General features: G+C 43.4%; 1 protein-coding gene across 14 annotated transcripts in view; it reads left to right on the forward strand.

The window, feature by feature from the left end:
- LOC148891393 (receptor-type tyrosine-protein phosphatase F-like) overlaps positions 1 to 14,587 on the forward strand; it is a 232,682-nt gene that overhangs the window by 149,683 nt on the left and 68,412 nt on the right. For 11 of the 14 annotated variants that reach the window (XM_089009063.1, XM_089009067.1, XM_089009066.1 and 8 more), the window contains 5 exons: positions 4,016 to 4,285; positions 5,746 to 6,327; positions 6,397 to 6,530; positions 8,952 to 9,096; positions 13,060 to 13,365. In XM_089009063.1, the coding sequence (XP_088865189.1) occupies positions 4,016 to 4,285; positions 5,746 to 6,327; positions 6,397 to 6,530; positions 8,952 to 9,096; positions 13,060 to 13,365 (1,437 nt within the window). The remainder of the gene's footprint in view (positions 1 to 4,015; positions 4,286 to 5,745; positions 6,328 to 6,396; positions 6,531 to 8,951; positions 9,097 to 13,059; positions 13,366 to 14,587) is intronic. The other 3 variants (XM_089009073.1, XM_089009074.1, XM_089009077.1) reach the window with 1 other exon arrangement.

Below are 14,587 nucleotides of genomic sequence, written 5' to 3' on the forward strand. Positions count from 1 at the left end.
TAGATGAGAATGGGGCTGATTGGCCATTATCATGCGAGGAATCATCGGAGAGCTTTGCTGACGCTAAAGGGTTTGCCCGTCTCGATGGATCGAATTGGCAAAACACATTCCGCAATCCTTGGGTGCTTAAAAAAAGGCCGTTAAATTTATAGAAACCTCGGGTTGAGGGCAGACAGGGTTGGAGGAATAGAGTTATTTTGTGGTTTTGATAGAGTCCCTTCGCCCGTCCGGGCGAGCGTCTCTTGGATAGACTCGGCCCGGGGAATCGATAACAATTACCTGCCCCTGCAGTCGTTTAGTTCCGCGGCACCTCTCCAAACGTAACCGCTCACCATGAATTATTCACGGCATTAAGTGTTCAAAATACGCGGGCTCCATTGACTGTCTCCTCTTTAGCGCTGTTAAGTCGGCGCTATCATGATACAATAACAGACACTTTGAAGCGTAATGGTCTTGCATTAGGGCCCCTTTTCTCTCCGAGCCTTGATTCGCGGGTGGTGTGCGAAACTCACTTCAGGTTCAGTGAATGGGACTGACACTAGTGGTCACCAGGAGCCAAGAACTCGCTCGTCATATATTAGTCATACCGCGGATCAGTTGGCCCGGGCGTTGAGATGCCAAAATCGGCAGGGTCTCCTTCATCCTTCTCCTCTTCCTCTTCCCTCCCGGCGTCCTCGTGAATCCTTCCCCCGATGGTTCTGAAGCCCCCATGCATGCCTTGCTTGTGAATGTCATCCTTGTCTTGTTCTGCATCTTTCCAGTCCCTTGCATGTCTAAATCAGATTCATACCTAGATTTTCCTTTCGAACCTTCACCCCTCCGTGTCTGTTTGTTTCTGAATGTGTTGTATTTGAAAATGGACTCTTGTTAAAGGCATTTCTTATAAGATGCCCCTTGAATGTATTTATCAATATTTTTGTGTAATTTGGATTGAATGACTCTGTGTTGTATTTTGTTATTTTGAATTCAAAATGGCGCCACGACAGTGGCTGCCTTTACAGGAGCTCCTATTTTTATTTTTTTTTGTTCTATTGTCTGCCTTTCACAACTTTGCAGCTGTAAATAGATAATATTTATTGTCTTTTCCGCACTAAAAAGTGCACTGGATTATTAGGCGCATTATAAAACGCAATCTACAATGCATCCACTAAATGAAGCTACGCTAACGGGAAATGCCAACAGAACAATCAAATGTCCGTAAAACCTTATTTAATAAAGCAGTGACACAGTTCACTTAGACAGTTGTTGACATTGACTCATTAACGTTGAATTGTCTTACCATTGCTTTATTTCCGTGTTCAATTCTTGTGTTGTTTGCGTATCTCTAGCTAGGAGCCAATTTAGCGGTAGAAAAATTACTGTAAAAACCATACACGAATGGCATTGGATTTGAAGGCGAGCTGTTAGCTTTCAAGAAAATGGATGGCTTTTAACTCGTTCACTGCCAGACGATGTGCAAAAATGTGTTCATGCCAGTGCCAGCGTATTTGTCAGTTTCACTCAAATTGCAGGACCCACAGAATATTAAGTTTTAGGATTACATGAACATTCAATTCAGCGTAAGAAAGATGAAAACAGTTAATTCCTAAGTTATATGGGTTTGGAGTTAGCTAAGGTTGAAATGGGTCAGATGTACAAAAGGCAAAACTGCCCCCTCATCGGAGGGAAAAACATTGCCACATGTCTGACCAGCACTTTATCCACACCCTCCCGCAATAAAAACCAAAACCCAAACACATTCGGGAATGGTGCTCCACGTCAAGGTTTTCAATGCCCAAATAAATTCGAGAATGGCAGTGAATAAGTTAAATGTGCCTTTCAATGCGGAAAAAATGTAATGATTAAAAAAAGTCTTCAATGCTCTGCAAATTTTTCCAACTTATAATTTCAAAAAGTTGTTTTTTTTTGTCTAATTCCACATGAGAATGAGATGGAATACCAAGCATGCTCGGTATTGATGTTCCAGTTCCAAGAATTTGATCTGGAGGGCTGCAGTAGTGGGGGGTGAAAGGTTGCAAAAAAGCAAGGCGGAGGAGGACTCGAATTTCAAAATTGTATTTTGACTGAGACTTGTGAGAACGAGAGTGGTGAAATTCTTGTCAAGGATTTTTTTTTGTTTTGCAGAGAAAAACAGATGCTGCCATCGTGCGTGGGAGTGCAGCCGAATCAAATCTGCAGGGATAGCTTTATGCCATAGTGTTTGGAATACATTCCACGTAGCGCTATTGGAATCGCTATAATAGCATCCCGCTGGGGAGCTAAATGTTTGACTTAGCTTCCTTTTTGCTCCATCGTCAAAAGAAATCACGGCTTCTGCTCTCAAGCAATTCTCTTCATGATCATTGATCAAAAAGTTTTTTTTTGTTTTTTTTTCACGCCACTATGTCCCCATGTTGACTAAAACGTTAGCGGGGATGTTTAGAAAAAGGCAGGCAACCTCTTGTCCGTTTTGCATTCAAATGTTTGGAAACAAGTCCTATGTAAATGCCGTCTGTCTCTTTATTCCGGGCTTGGCCTCTCAGAGTGCCTCATTGGAGCTTCGGCATCAGTGTTTGCCTTGTCCCTGGGCGACGTCAGCGGGCCTTCTTGTCTCCATGGGAACCTCCTCTTTTAATGTCAGCCCATCTGCATGTCACCAGTGCACAAAGAGCGAGCCAGCTAGCTAAAGTGGGCACAGAGAGAGAGAGACAAGATGGGAGGGAGAAGAAATTCAACAATGCCTTCACTGCATGGTCCGTCGGTGATGTAACTCTAAGCAAAGATTGTTAGAAATCCTTTGCAATTTGTTTTAAATTTTATTTCATTCCCCTTTTGTGGGGCTAGCCCCAAAATTCAAATAAATATCTCGGGTAGTGGCCCATAGCCTACTAGAAAATTCATCCCTCGAAGCCCTTTTGGGTTCGATTTATCCAACTTGACACACTTGATGCTAACTTGATGCTAACTTGCAAAAAAAAAAATCATTTTTATCGCTTGTCACATGAGGACAAAATCTAACTTCAGGACGACGGAAAAAAATACTTGGCACCGCCCTACCCACTCTCGAGGACTTGCACACTGCAAGAATTGAAACAAGGGTGCGGAAACTCCTACTGGACCTTCCACACCCTGCTCACCAACTTTTCCAATGACTCCTCTGAGGCTGGGGCTACCGATTCATGCGCACTAAATCCAGCAGACATTTAAACAGCTTCTTCCCCCATTGACTCTTTAAAAAGTAACCCAAATGTAACTATATAGTGCCTCTTTGGAATTTTTTGATGATGATACTAGTACAGCGTGTTCTACCGGAGACAAATTGTGCATTCTACATATGTGGCAATAAAGATGATTCTGATTCTGATGAGTGTGGCAACATAGTTTGAGTCCAAATTGAGTGACGGTTTTCCGGAGGTGCCCTCTTAATATGGCTCCATCGGCATTTTTTTTAATATATATTTTTTTATTTTTTTTGTTGTATCTTTGCCCCCCAAAACCAGACAGAGCGATATGATATTTGGTAGCCAATTTGTAGCTGCACAATGGTGAAAAATAATCCAATCGTGATTGTGTTTTTTTTCACCCGCTGGGAAGATCGTTTTTAATCTCACCAAAGCCGAAGCGAGTTCGACATTTGCCTCAATGTCTTGTGAGACGTGATTGAAAGCTCGCGCACCCTCTGCCCCATCCTCCTCCTTCCTCTTCTTAATAACGTGGTGTCCCGTCACACCGCAGACTGCGATTATAAAATTTTGTTTTATTTAATTGCGATTATATTGCAAACGCAATTAATCGTTCAGAGCCTGAAGCAATTTGATCATGGCTCAACCCACAAATGAACCCATGGCCATTTTGCTTCAAATCAGCCATTTTGTCATCATTTTAGGGCCTGGATTTTTGTTTTGTACTGCAAGTTAAAAAAAAAAAAAAAGCAGAATCAATTTTGGTCAATCAAATTTCACGACTCACCAAACTCCAACACATATCATATCCTAACTCCTCCCGTCCTTTTTTTACCCCCTCCCTTCACTTTTAGTACGCCGAGTTCCTCCGAGGTTCTCTATCCCGCCCACCAACCAGGAAGTGATGCCGGGCGGCAGCGTCAACTTGACGTGCGTGGCCGTGGGTTCGCCCATGCCCTACGTCAAGTGGATGATGGGCTTGAAGGAGCTGACTCGCGAAGAGGAGATGCCCATGGGCCGAAACGTGCTGGAGGTCACCAATATCCGCGAGTCGGGCAACTACACCTGCGTGGCCATGTCTTCGCTGGGTATCATCGAAGCCACTGCGCAGGTCACCGTCAAAGGTGCGTAGATGCTTTTTTTTTTTTGGGGGGGGGGGGGAGTAAAAAAAATATAGAAAATAAAAAAACACGACCCTATTCCTGTTGCCCTTAGTCTCCCAATGGATGCAATCTGTCCCCAAGCCTACAGACCCATATCTTTATTGTCGTCAACACCGACTGCGCAAATGTCAATGAAATCCATCCATTGTCATCGTAATGTTTGAAGCTTGAAATTGAGTTCACAAAGTTTTTATAGTCCACAGTCTCCACTAAACTGCACTGCCCGGTTTTTCTCGCTGCATTTTTTACCTAACTGGGATATTGTTGTTGCTGCTTGCTCTTTGGTCACGCATATTTGCTAACCATGTCATCGATAACATTTAATGGACAACCGACATCACTTTTTTGTTTCCTAACTGACATCAGAAAAACGTTTTATAGCATCTAAAATACACAAAACACACAGTATGATATGTTTAGTCAAATGCAAAACACCAATAAAAAAAACTACTTCAAATTGACCCCCTTGTTTCTGGTGTCGCCAAGATGTCTTGCCTTGCTCGAGAATCAAAACAATGGCTTCGGATTCGGAAAAGATGCTTTCTTGTTACTCCATTTATGAATATGATTCAAATAGTTCTGAAGAGGAAAGCATCAATCTTTGCATTCGATTAAAAAAGTTATTCCGGTCATTTCGATGCACCCGGAGAGAAATGTAGTGACAAACTCTTTAGTACTCACAGTACCCAAAAAAGGCAGAAGGGGGTGACAAAGCTGTCGTTTTGAAAACCAACCGCCTTTGTCATGATTTTCAACATGGTGGTGGTGGCAAATTGTATTAAATAAAGTCAGCAGGAACAAAATCTCAAACAGTCATCAGAACAGAAAGGTCCAAAGTAGCAAACAAAACCATGAGTAAAATATGACAAGATGAAACATACTTGAAAGGATGAAACAAATTGACTGGCCGTGCTGAGAGAACAATATCATAACACAAAGAACCAGAAATCAGAAAAAAAACAGTTAATTGCTAAATTATAAGGGTCTGGAGTTATCTGAGCTTGAAATGGGGATGGCTGTACAAATTAAAAAAACAATACATGCAAATTGAAAAAAGAAAAACATCAGAAACCATAAAAAAGAGTTAATTCCTAAGTTATATGGGTCTTGAGTTATCTGAGCTTGAAATGGGGGCAGCTGTACAAATTCCAATACAATACATATTGAAAAAAGAAAAACAATCTGAAAAAAGAGTTCATTCCTAAGTTATCTGAAGTCACCTGATCTTGAAATGGGGGTGATTCTACAAAAGGCAAATTCTGCTCCTTCGCGGGAGGAAAAAAACATTGCCAGAGGTCTGACTGATGCTTGCACAGTAAAAAACAAACATGTTTTTCAATTCCCAAATAAATCCGGAAATGGCAGTGAATGAGTTAAACCCAGGGCTAATATATTTTGTTGTTTTTTGTAATTTTTTTTAGCCCTACCAAAGCCCCCCGTGTCCCTCATGGTGACCGAACGAACTGCCACGAGCGTGACCTTGACGTGGGACTCGGGCAACCCGGAACCCGTATCCTACTACATGATCCAATACCGGGGCAAGGCATCAGATAACGCCTTTCAGGAGGTAGAGGGCGTGGCCACGACCCGCTATAGCATTGGCGGCCTGAGCCCCTACTCGGAATACGAATTCCGGGTCATGGCGGTCAACAACATCGGTCGCGGGGCTCCCAGCGAGCCGGTGGCGACACGGACGGGCGAGCAGGCCCCGTCGTCGCCCCCCTTACGCGTCCAAGCGCGCATGTTGAGCGCCACCACCATGCTGGTCCAGTGGGACCCGCCTGAGGAACCCAACGGGCACATCCGGGGCTTCCGTATCTACTACAGCTCGGACCACGCGGCGCCACTTAGCGCCTGGCACAAGCACAACACGGATGACAGTAGCTTGACCACCATTTCTGGACTCACGCCGGACATCACCTACAGCCTCAGGGTGCTCGGCTTCACCTCCGTGGGCGACGGCCCGCCGTCCGAGGTGCTTCAGGTTAAAACGCAGCAAGGAGGTGAGCGTCCGACCCACCGTCGGTCAGTCCTCGGTCATTTTCACTTTTTCATATCTCGTTTGCTCTCAGTCCCGTCCCAGCCTTCGGGCTTCGTGGCTGAAACGGAGCTGGATACTCGCGTCTTGCTCTCCTGGCTGTGGCCCCTCCAGGACCCCATTATCAAGTACGAACTGCAGTACTGGGAGGCCGGCACGGACAACAAGGTGAGGAGCACGGATGAGTACTAACTCGACGGTCTAGTATTATTACTTTCCCGTTTAGGATTGGAGATTTACCGTATTTTCCGCACCATAAGGCTCAGCTAAAAGCCTTAATTTTTTCTCAAAGACTGACCATGCCTTGTAGTCTAGTGCGCCTCATATATGGAATATATGTCATTTGTTGAAGTTGCGCCTTATAATGTGGTGCACCTAACATATGGAAAAGTTGTAAAATATGTCATTTGTTAATGTGCGCCTTATAATGCGGTGCGCCTTATGCACCGCAAAATACGTTACACTGAGCTGGTGCATAATGTGGATTAAACTCTAAAATGCATGCAACAATCTTTATAATCCAGTGCGCCTTATACAGTAAAGACTCGTTATATCGATATCGGATATATCGATAGTCCCGGTTATATCGATACTATTTCTATGCACGCACGGAGAAAATTACATGCGAACAGGGTCGGATATATCGATAGTCCCGGTTATATCGATATTTTTTCGGACTCCCTTGAATATCGATATAACGAGACTTTACTGTATATGTGGGGAAAAATTAAATATGTCATTTGTTGAAGTTGCACCTTATAATGTGGTGCACATAATATATGGAAAAGTTGAAAAAGATGCCATTCGTTGAAGGTGCGCCTTATAATGCCGTACGCCTTATGCACCGGAAAATACGCCACAATCAGATGGTGCATAATGTGGATTAGACTCTAAAATGGATGCAACAGTCTTTATATATATAGTCTATATATGGAAAAAAATGGAAATATGTCATTTGCTGAGTGTGCGCTTTATAATGTGGTCCACCGTATGCACTGGAAAATACGGTAAAATTAAATGTGCATTAAACTCTAGAAAAAAAAAAATAAAAGAGGACAGAGCGCTAAAAACAGAAGTCTTCAGGAAGGCTACGCACACTGACCAATACTTACTTTTTGACTCTAACCACCCTTTACAACATAAACTAGGAGTTATCAGAACCCTCCAGCATAGGGCTAAACTAATACCAACTAGCACTGAAGGTAGAGAAAAGGAGTCAAAACATATCAGGAGAGCACTCACTAACTGTGGGTACCCTCAGTGGTCATTCAACAAATGTCAGAAAGAAAGAATAGCGAACGAAACCAATAATTCTCAAGATTCAAAAAGGAGAGGAGTAGCAGTACCGTACATTGCAGGAGTTTCTGAAAAATTACAAAGAGTCCTTTGGCAACATAAAATTCCTACTTATTTCAAACCGATAAACACGTTAAGGCAAAAATTAGTGCATCCAAAAGATAGGCTACCAAATGAAAAACAAAGTAATGTAGTTTATTCCATACATTGTAAGAATGAAAATTGTAAAGAGCAGTACATTGGGGAGACTCAACAAATTCTCAAAAAAAGACTTTATCAACATCGCAGGGATAATACTAGTGGGCCTCAATCGGCAGTACATTTGCACCTAAAAGCTAGCAACCACTCATTTGACGACAATGAGGTTAAAATCTTAGCGAAAGAACATAGATGGTTTGAAAGGGGCGTAAAAGAAGCGATTCTTATAAAACAACAAAATCCTTCGTTAAATCGGTCTGGTGGGGTGAGGTTCAATTTGGATCGTTCATACAATAGCCTGCTTAGGCAAAACAGGTTAGGCAACTTTCGCAATGCTGATGAGGGTCGTTATGCTGATGAGGTGATACCGGGGGCAGTGGGGGTAATAGGCCAATCGTTAGTCAGGAATGTAGGAACAATCAGTGGGGCCACAGGGAGGGGTCCCCCGCCCCTCCCAACCTGAGAGTAGGGACCTATCATAGCTGTGTCCGGCGCCACCATGTCTGGACATTAGGGATATATAAATGGGGCCGATACGACCAGTCAGACTTTAGTTCGCTGACGAAGCCTCTTGGATAGGAGGCGAAACGTCCGAAACCTTCACTTTTGTACAGATGACGGCTGAAGAAACCTTCTCATCGATTAAACTCTAGAATGGATGACAGTCATTTCATCCACTGCACCTTAAATAAGGGGAAAATATATATATGTCATTTGTTGAAGTTGCACCTTATCATGTGGTGCACGTAATATGTGGAAAAGTTGAAAAATATGTCATTCGTTGAAGGTGCGCCTTATAACGTGGATTATACTCTAAAATGGATGACACAGTCCTTTAATTCACTGCGCATTTTATAAGGAGAAAAAAAATGAATATTTCATTTGTTGAAGTTGCGCCTTATAATGCGGTGCGCATTATGCACCGGAAAATACAGTACACTGAGCCGCTGTATAATGTGAATTAAACTCTAAAATGGATGCAACAGTCCTCCTGGATTTACCCCCCTTCCTCCTTTTTAATTTTAAATGACATTTTCTTTTATTTCTGTGTTCATGATGTCCAATGAGGAAACATTTTCCACTGTAACTTCCCAGATCCACGTGACCTTTGACCCAGCTGGCTCTTACGCTGTGGACGGCCTCAAGCCCGACACGCTCTACCGCTTCTCCCTCGCCGCCCGTTCCGAAATGGGCTTAGGCGTCTACACGCAGGCCATTGAAGCTCGCACGGCCCAGTCCAGTAAGTCCCTCATCTTGATTTTGTTTTATCTCCCCATACCCCCCCCCCCCCCACACACACACACACCCTCCTCCCCCGCCACCGCTAACCAAATAAAAGTCACCCACCGGCCGGCCGAGGTCACCGCTTTTAACACGCGATGTTGAGTTTCCAAAGTGGCAGACAGCGTGGGTTGCCCAAATGTCAAAGTCAATTTCAGCGCAGCATCAAATGTCCGTCCGATTATTTGCCATCCTTGTCGCTAATGCTGTTCGGTCGTCATGGAGGGGAGGGGGTTGGGGGCAAACGGCCTCTGTTGTTCTTTCGTCAAAGGTAAGTTTGATGTGTCCCCATCAGATCCACTTCGTAAGACTCCTACCATGCATGTAGCGCATGAATCCCTTTGTTTTGTTTTTTTTTTTTTTTTTTTTTGCGGCTCATTGTCAACCCCCCCCCCCCCCCCCACACACACACACACACACAAAAAAAACGCCTTACTTAACTCATTAACTGCCATTCCTGATTTTTTTCGGTTATTGAAAAGCATGTCGGGGAGCGCCATTCCCAAATTTGTACGGGTTTTGGTTTTTCTTGCAGAGGGGTGCCGATAAAGCGCTGGGCAGACCTTTGGCAATGTTTTTCCCTCCCACGAGGGGGCAGCATTTGCCTTTTGTCCATCTTGGCACTTTGTTACAACTTCAGATGTTGTTAAATCGCTTTATAAATCAATATTTATGTATTGTACAGTGAGACCTCAACTTACAAACTTAATTGGTTCCCAGACAGAGTGTGTAAGGCGAAAAGTGTCTATCTCAAAAAAAATTCCCATAGGAAACCATTAAAATGCGAATAATTTGTTCCCGGGTTTCCATAAAATCTACTTTTCAACTAAATAAGCCTTAAAACCACACACAACATACCTTATTCTATGTATAATAAATGTGCTATTGTATTGTAATGAAAGAAATACACTGCATTGTATCATAAAGTCACTTTATTTACATTTGTGATGGTCATTTATGGCTTGATGGAATGGAGTTGGACGTCGAAGGTCAAAGGGAATTGCTGTTTGGAAAGAGAGGCGCATTGCATGAGAACGGTAATTAAAGAAATAAACTGTGCTGTAAAATAAAGTTTTATTTACCTTTTTGATGGTCGTTGATGGCTTATGGAAGGAGAGTCACCTTCCATAAGGACTGTTGGTAACTTAACCTCTGGTGCTGTTCGGTCGTGTGCTTCCGCCGAAGATCACTCCGCCAGCCGTGGTGGGTGTGTATTATGAAAATAGTGCTTATTATACGGTTTAATTTTCAGAAATTTGACGTTTGTAAGACGAAAAGTTTATAAGATCAGGTGTTTGTAAGTTGAGGTCTCACTGTATTGTATTTTGGACACCCCCCCCCATTTCAAGCTAAGATAACTCCAGACCCATATAACTTAGGAATTAACTTTTTCTTCGGAAGAAAGAAGAAAGTCTAATGTTTCTTACGCTGAATTTAATGTTTATGTAGTCCGAAAAGTCAATATTCTGTGAGTCCTGGAATTTAATGACAATGACAAAAACCCTGGCACTGGAGTGGACACATTTTTGCATATCGTCAGGCAGTGAATGACTTAATAATAGCGCGCATCTGGCTGTCAAGCTTTTTACATTTGAAAGAGAAAGAAAAAAACTTGATCTTTGATTAGGTTCTTATTTGTATTTTTTTTTTTTTTGCCCAAAAGGCACATGCATTTCCTGATTGACATTTTTGTCAATAGCATGCTCCCAAAAAAGCCACAAAATGTCATGGCGCTTTTGAAAGCGGCCAACTGGGGAACGAACATGATCAAAATTGGAAAGCAACATCGATAACGGTGGTGGCTTATCAGCTAAAACTAATTTGTTGAAAACAAGTGTGAAACATTGCTGATTGCTTTTGAAAGTCCATGACTACAAAACATTCCTAATCCAAATGAAAACGTCAACATGCTGGATTGCGTAACACGATTTCATGGTAACTCCATCCCCAAAATAATAATAAAATAAAGACACATATTTTCTACGGCAGGTCTTGATGTTCTTTCTGTCTTGTGGTTTTCAATTTTAAGCTAATTTAAGGAACAAAAAACCATCTAAAATAATTTCCTTGAGCCTGTTCAGGCAATTTTCATTCCCCAAAGCTGAAATAGCTTGCAAAGGAAAAAAACAAGATGTTCGACATGTCCCTTGGGGTTAATTAGTTATCCGCTTCCCATTTGGAGCTCAGCGCTGCACCTTTAGAAGGACACTTTGTCGGCACGCTCGCTTCATATGCTGTCTTATTCCACCACCCTCCCCCCCCCCCCCCCCCCCTTTTGTGGTCCGGAATGGAATAGATGTTGTGATGCAAATGGATGCATGCCCTTGTGTTACGATGCAGACCTCTGGACTCGAGACCTTTCTCGCCGCCTCACGTTCCGCCTGTTAATTAGCCATCATGGCCGACATACGGCGGCTTCGTGCACATGCGTTCGACGCTTTCCCCGTGTCGGTAAAATTGCTCTGCTGCGGCTTTGGCGACGACGTGCAAACATTACTTGACACTTGTTCACACTCTTGTGTGGTTGTTTGCTCGCTTCGTCAAGGGAGTAACGGGAGGCGGTCGGGGAGGGCGGGGGGGGGGGGGGGTAGCTGTTTCGGGGCAAATTCCATCTTTCTGAAAACACTGACCTGTAAAATTATTTGTGAAATTTTATATTCTGCCCCCTGCTGTTGTCATTGTTTTCACGGTGCCGTGCGTAACACAAAGTGCGCTTGCACTCACACGACCAGTAATAGAGCAAGATTCTCAGTCCAGAGGTTGCATCTCAGGGAAAGCTTTTTGTATTCGTATCGCTTCCATTCCTTGGTGAGCAATACGGACGAAAATTATTGGGACACAGCCGCAGAATCAAATTCTGGACAGTTCAGATCAACTTTGGGGTGGCAGCGTGTGAGAAAGTTCTTTTCTGGTCCTTGTGCTCTAGACATTGTCAGATAAAACGGCCGTTGGTGCGAAAGTGCCAAATCAGGTGAATGAGGAAAAGATATCCACTGAGTGAGGCTGTGGTTCAAATGAAATATTTCAGTGTATCTCAATCTCCTGGCAAAACAATGACCAGGTCCGACTTTCCACGCCACCACATGTTGCTTTTGTTCAGTAATTAAATAAATACATAAATAGATAATAACTGAAAAAAGAATTAGAGAGAAAGCTAACGAGCTAGCTAGCTAGTTTACTAGCTAGCTAGCTTGTAAACTAGCTAGATAGCTTAATCGTAAGACAGATGGATAGCTAGATGGGTGGGTTGGATGAATGAATCGATGGATGGATGAATGAAGGAAAATATGATGGATGGATGGCTTGATGGATAGATTAATGGATGGATGGAAGATGGTGGATCGATGGAAGGATGATGGCTGGATGTAAGGGTGGATGGATGGGCGGAAGGAAGGAAGGATGCCAGAAGGAAGGAATGGCTAAATGGATGGATTGATGGAAGGAATGGATGGATGGATGGAAGGAAGATGGATGGATGGATGAATGGATGGCTGCATGGATGGATGATGGATGATGGATGGATGAATGGAAGGATAATGGGTGGATGGATGTATGGATGGATGGAAGGATAACGGATGGATGGATGGATGGATGGATGGATGGATGGATGGATGGATGGATGGATGGATGGATGAATGAATGATGGAAGGATTGATGGATGGAAGGATCATGGATGGGTGGGTGGGGGTGGATATTGATGGATGTATGGATGGATAAAGAGCTGTGAACTCGCTCCCAAGAGATCAAATTTTGTCTTTGCAACGTGTCCCAATACATTTGTCAATTTCCAACTCAAAAGAAATCAAAAAGCTTCCATTTTTTTAATTTAATGTATTTTTTTGCCCTCAGTTTGCTTGCCTTTTAGTTGTCGTTTTACGTTCCCCCCCCCCCTGTGGTTGTGCTCACCCTCCCCTCCCCGCAGCGCCCTCAGCTCCCCCACAGGACGTGCACCTGTTCAGCCTTAGCTCTACCAGCCTGAAGGTGAGTTGGGCGGCGCCGCCGGCCGGCCGGCGCCACGGCGTCATCGTCAGCTACACAATCAGCTACCAAGCTCTGAGCGGCGAGGACACCGAGCGCCACCAAGTGAGCGGCATCGGCGCCGCCGCCTCAGTTTACGTCATCCAGGACTTGGAACGCTGGACCGAGTATCAGGTGTGGGTGCGCGCTCACACCAAAGCGGGGCCGGGCCCCGAGAGCCCTGCGGTGAGGATGAAAACCCAACCGGATGGTAGGTTGACACCCCCCCCCCCCCCCAGGTGGCCAAAATACTCACCAATGTAACAAATGACTGATCTCACTACTTTACTCAAGTATAAGTGACAAAGTACACACACTGGAATGTGGATTGTCAAAGTTAACTCATTCACTGCCATTCCCAATGTGGGCGCACCACATCACACAACAAACAGACGTTTGTCCGAAATTGGGGAAAATGAGGTCATCGCGGTAGAAAATACGAATTTGTGTTAAAAAAATGGTGTTGAGGATAATAACACATCTTGTTTAAACAATGGTAGAAGAGTCAAAAGGTTTTAAAAAACGATGGATTGACGACTGCTGGCGAATTAACTCCTTCACTGCCATTACTGAATGTATTCAGGAAGTGAATATAACGTAGAGCTCTATTATCGAATTATTTTTTCCCCATGCTTGGGTGACGATAAAGCGCTGATTGTGGCCTCTCGCAATGTTTTTTTTCTTTTCCACACATTCCCTTTTTTCCATGTTAGCACTTTATTGCAGCTTCAGCTGTCTTTAAAGCGCTATATTAATCAATATGTATATATTATAATTTGTATAGCCGCCCCCATTTCAAGCTCAGATAACTCCACACGCATTTAACTGAGGAATTAACTCTTTTTTCTGATGAAAGTGGATATTCTAAAATTTCTTACACTGTATTGAATGTTTATGTAGTCTCAAACTCAATATTCTATAGGTCCTGCAATTTGAGTAAAAATGACAAAAACCCTGGCACTGGAGTGAACACATTTTTGCACATCATTTGGTAGTAAATGAGTTAAAAGTCATCAAAGAAAGAAATACTTGAGTAAAGTCAAGAATGACTTTTGCTTTCGTAACAAAGTAACACTGGTTGACGCAAATAAGCTGCAAGACTTGTCTTCTTTTCTCTTTCCTTCTTCTTTGGTTCTCATTTTTTGATCACTAACAAGCTAATGAGGCGCTCCTGCAGTCACCAGGGGCGCCGCGTTGTGTTTATTTTCCTCTTTCCCCCTTTTTCTCCTCGTTTCAACTTTTTAAAATGCATTGCAGGTTATGTCTCAACACCTCGGGACTTGCCTCTGTGTCACTTTACTCTTGCGCTGTTTATTCAGCATCCAGGTTCTAAAATGGAGCAGCGCACTCCCTTGCTTTCTCTTCTTCGTTTGTTTGCTACTCCTTGGAGAAATCAGCCTGTAATTATTTTTTTTTTTGAAGTTCAGCTCATT

The sequence above is a fragment of the Hippocampus bargibanti genome, linkage group LG11, assembly GCF_051943395.1.
Source record: "Hippocampus bargibanti isolate YZ-2025 linkage group LG11, ASM5194339v1, whole genome shotgun sequence".
Classification (NCBI taxonomy): domain Eukaryota; kingdom Metazoa; phylum Chordata; class Actinopteri; order Syngnathiformes; family Syngnathidae; genus Hippocampus; species Hippocampus bargibanti.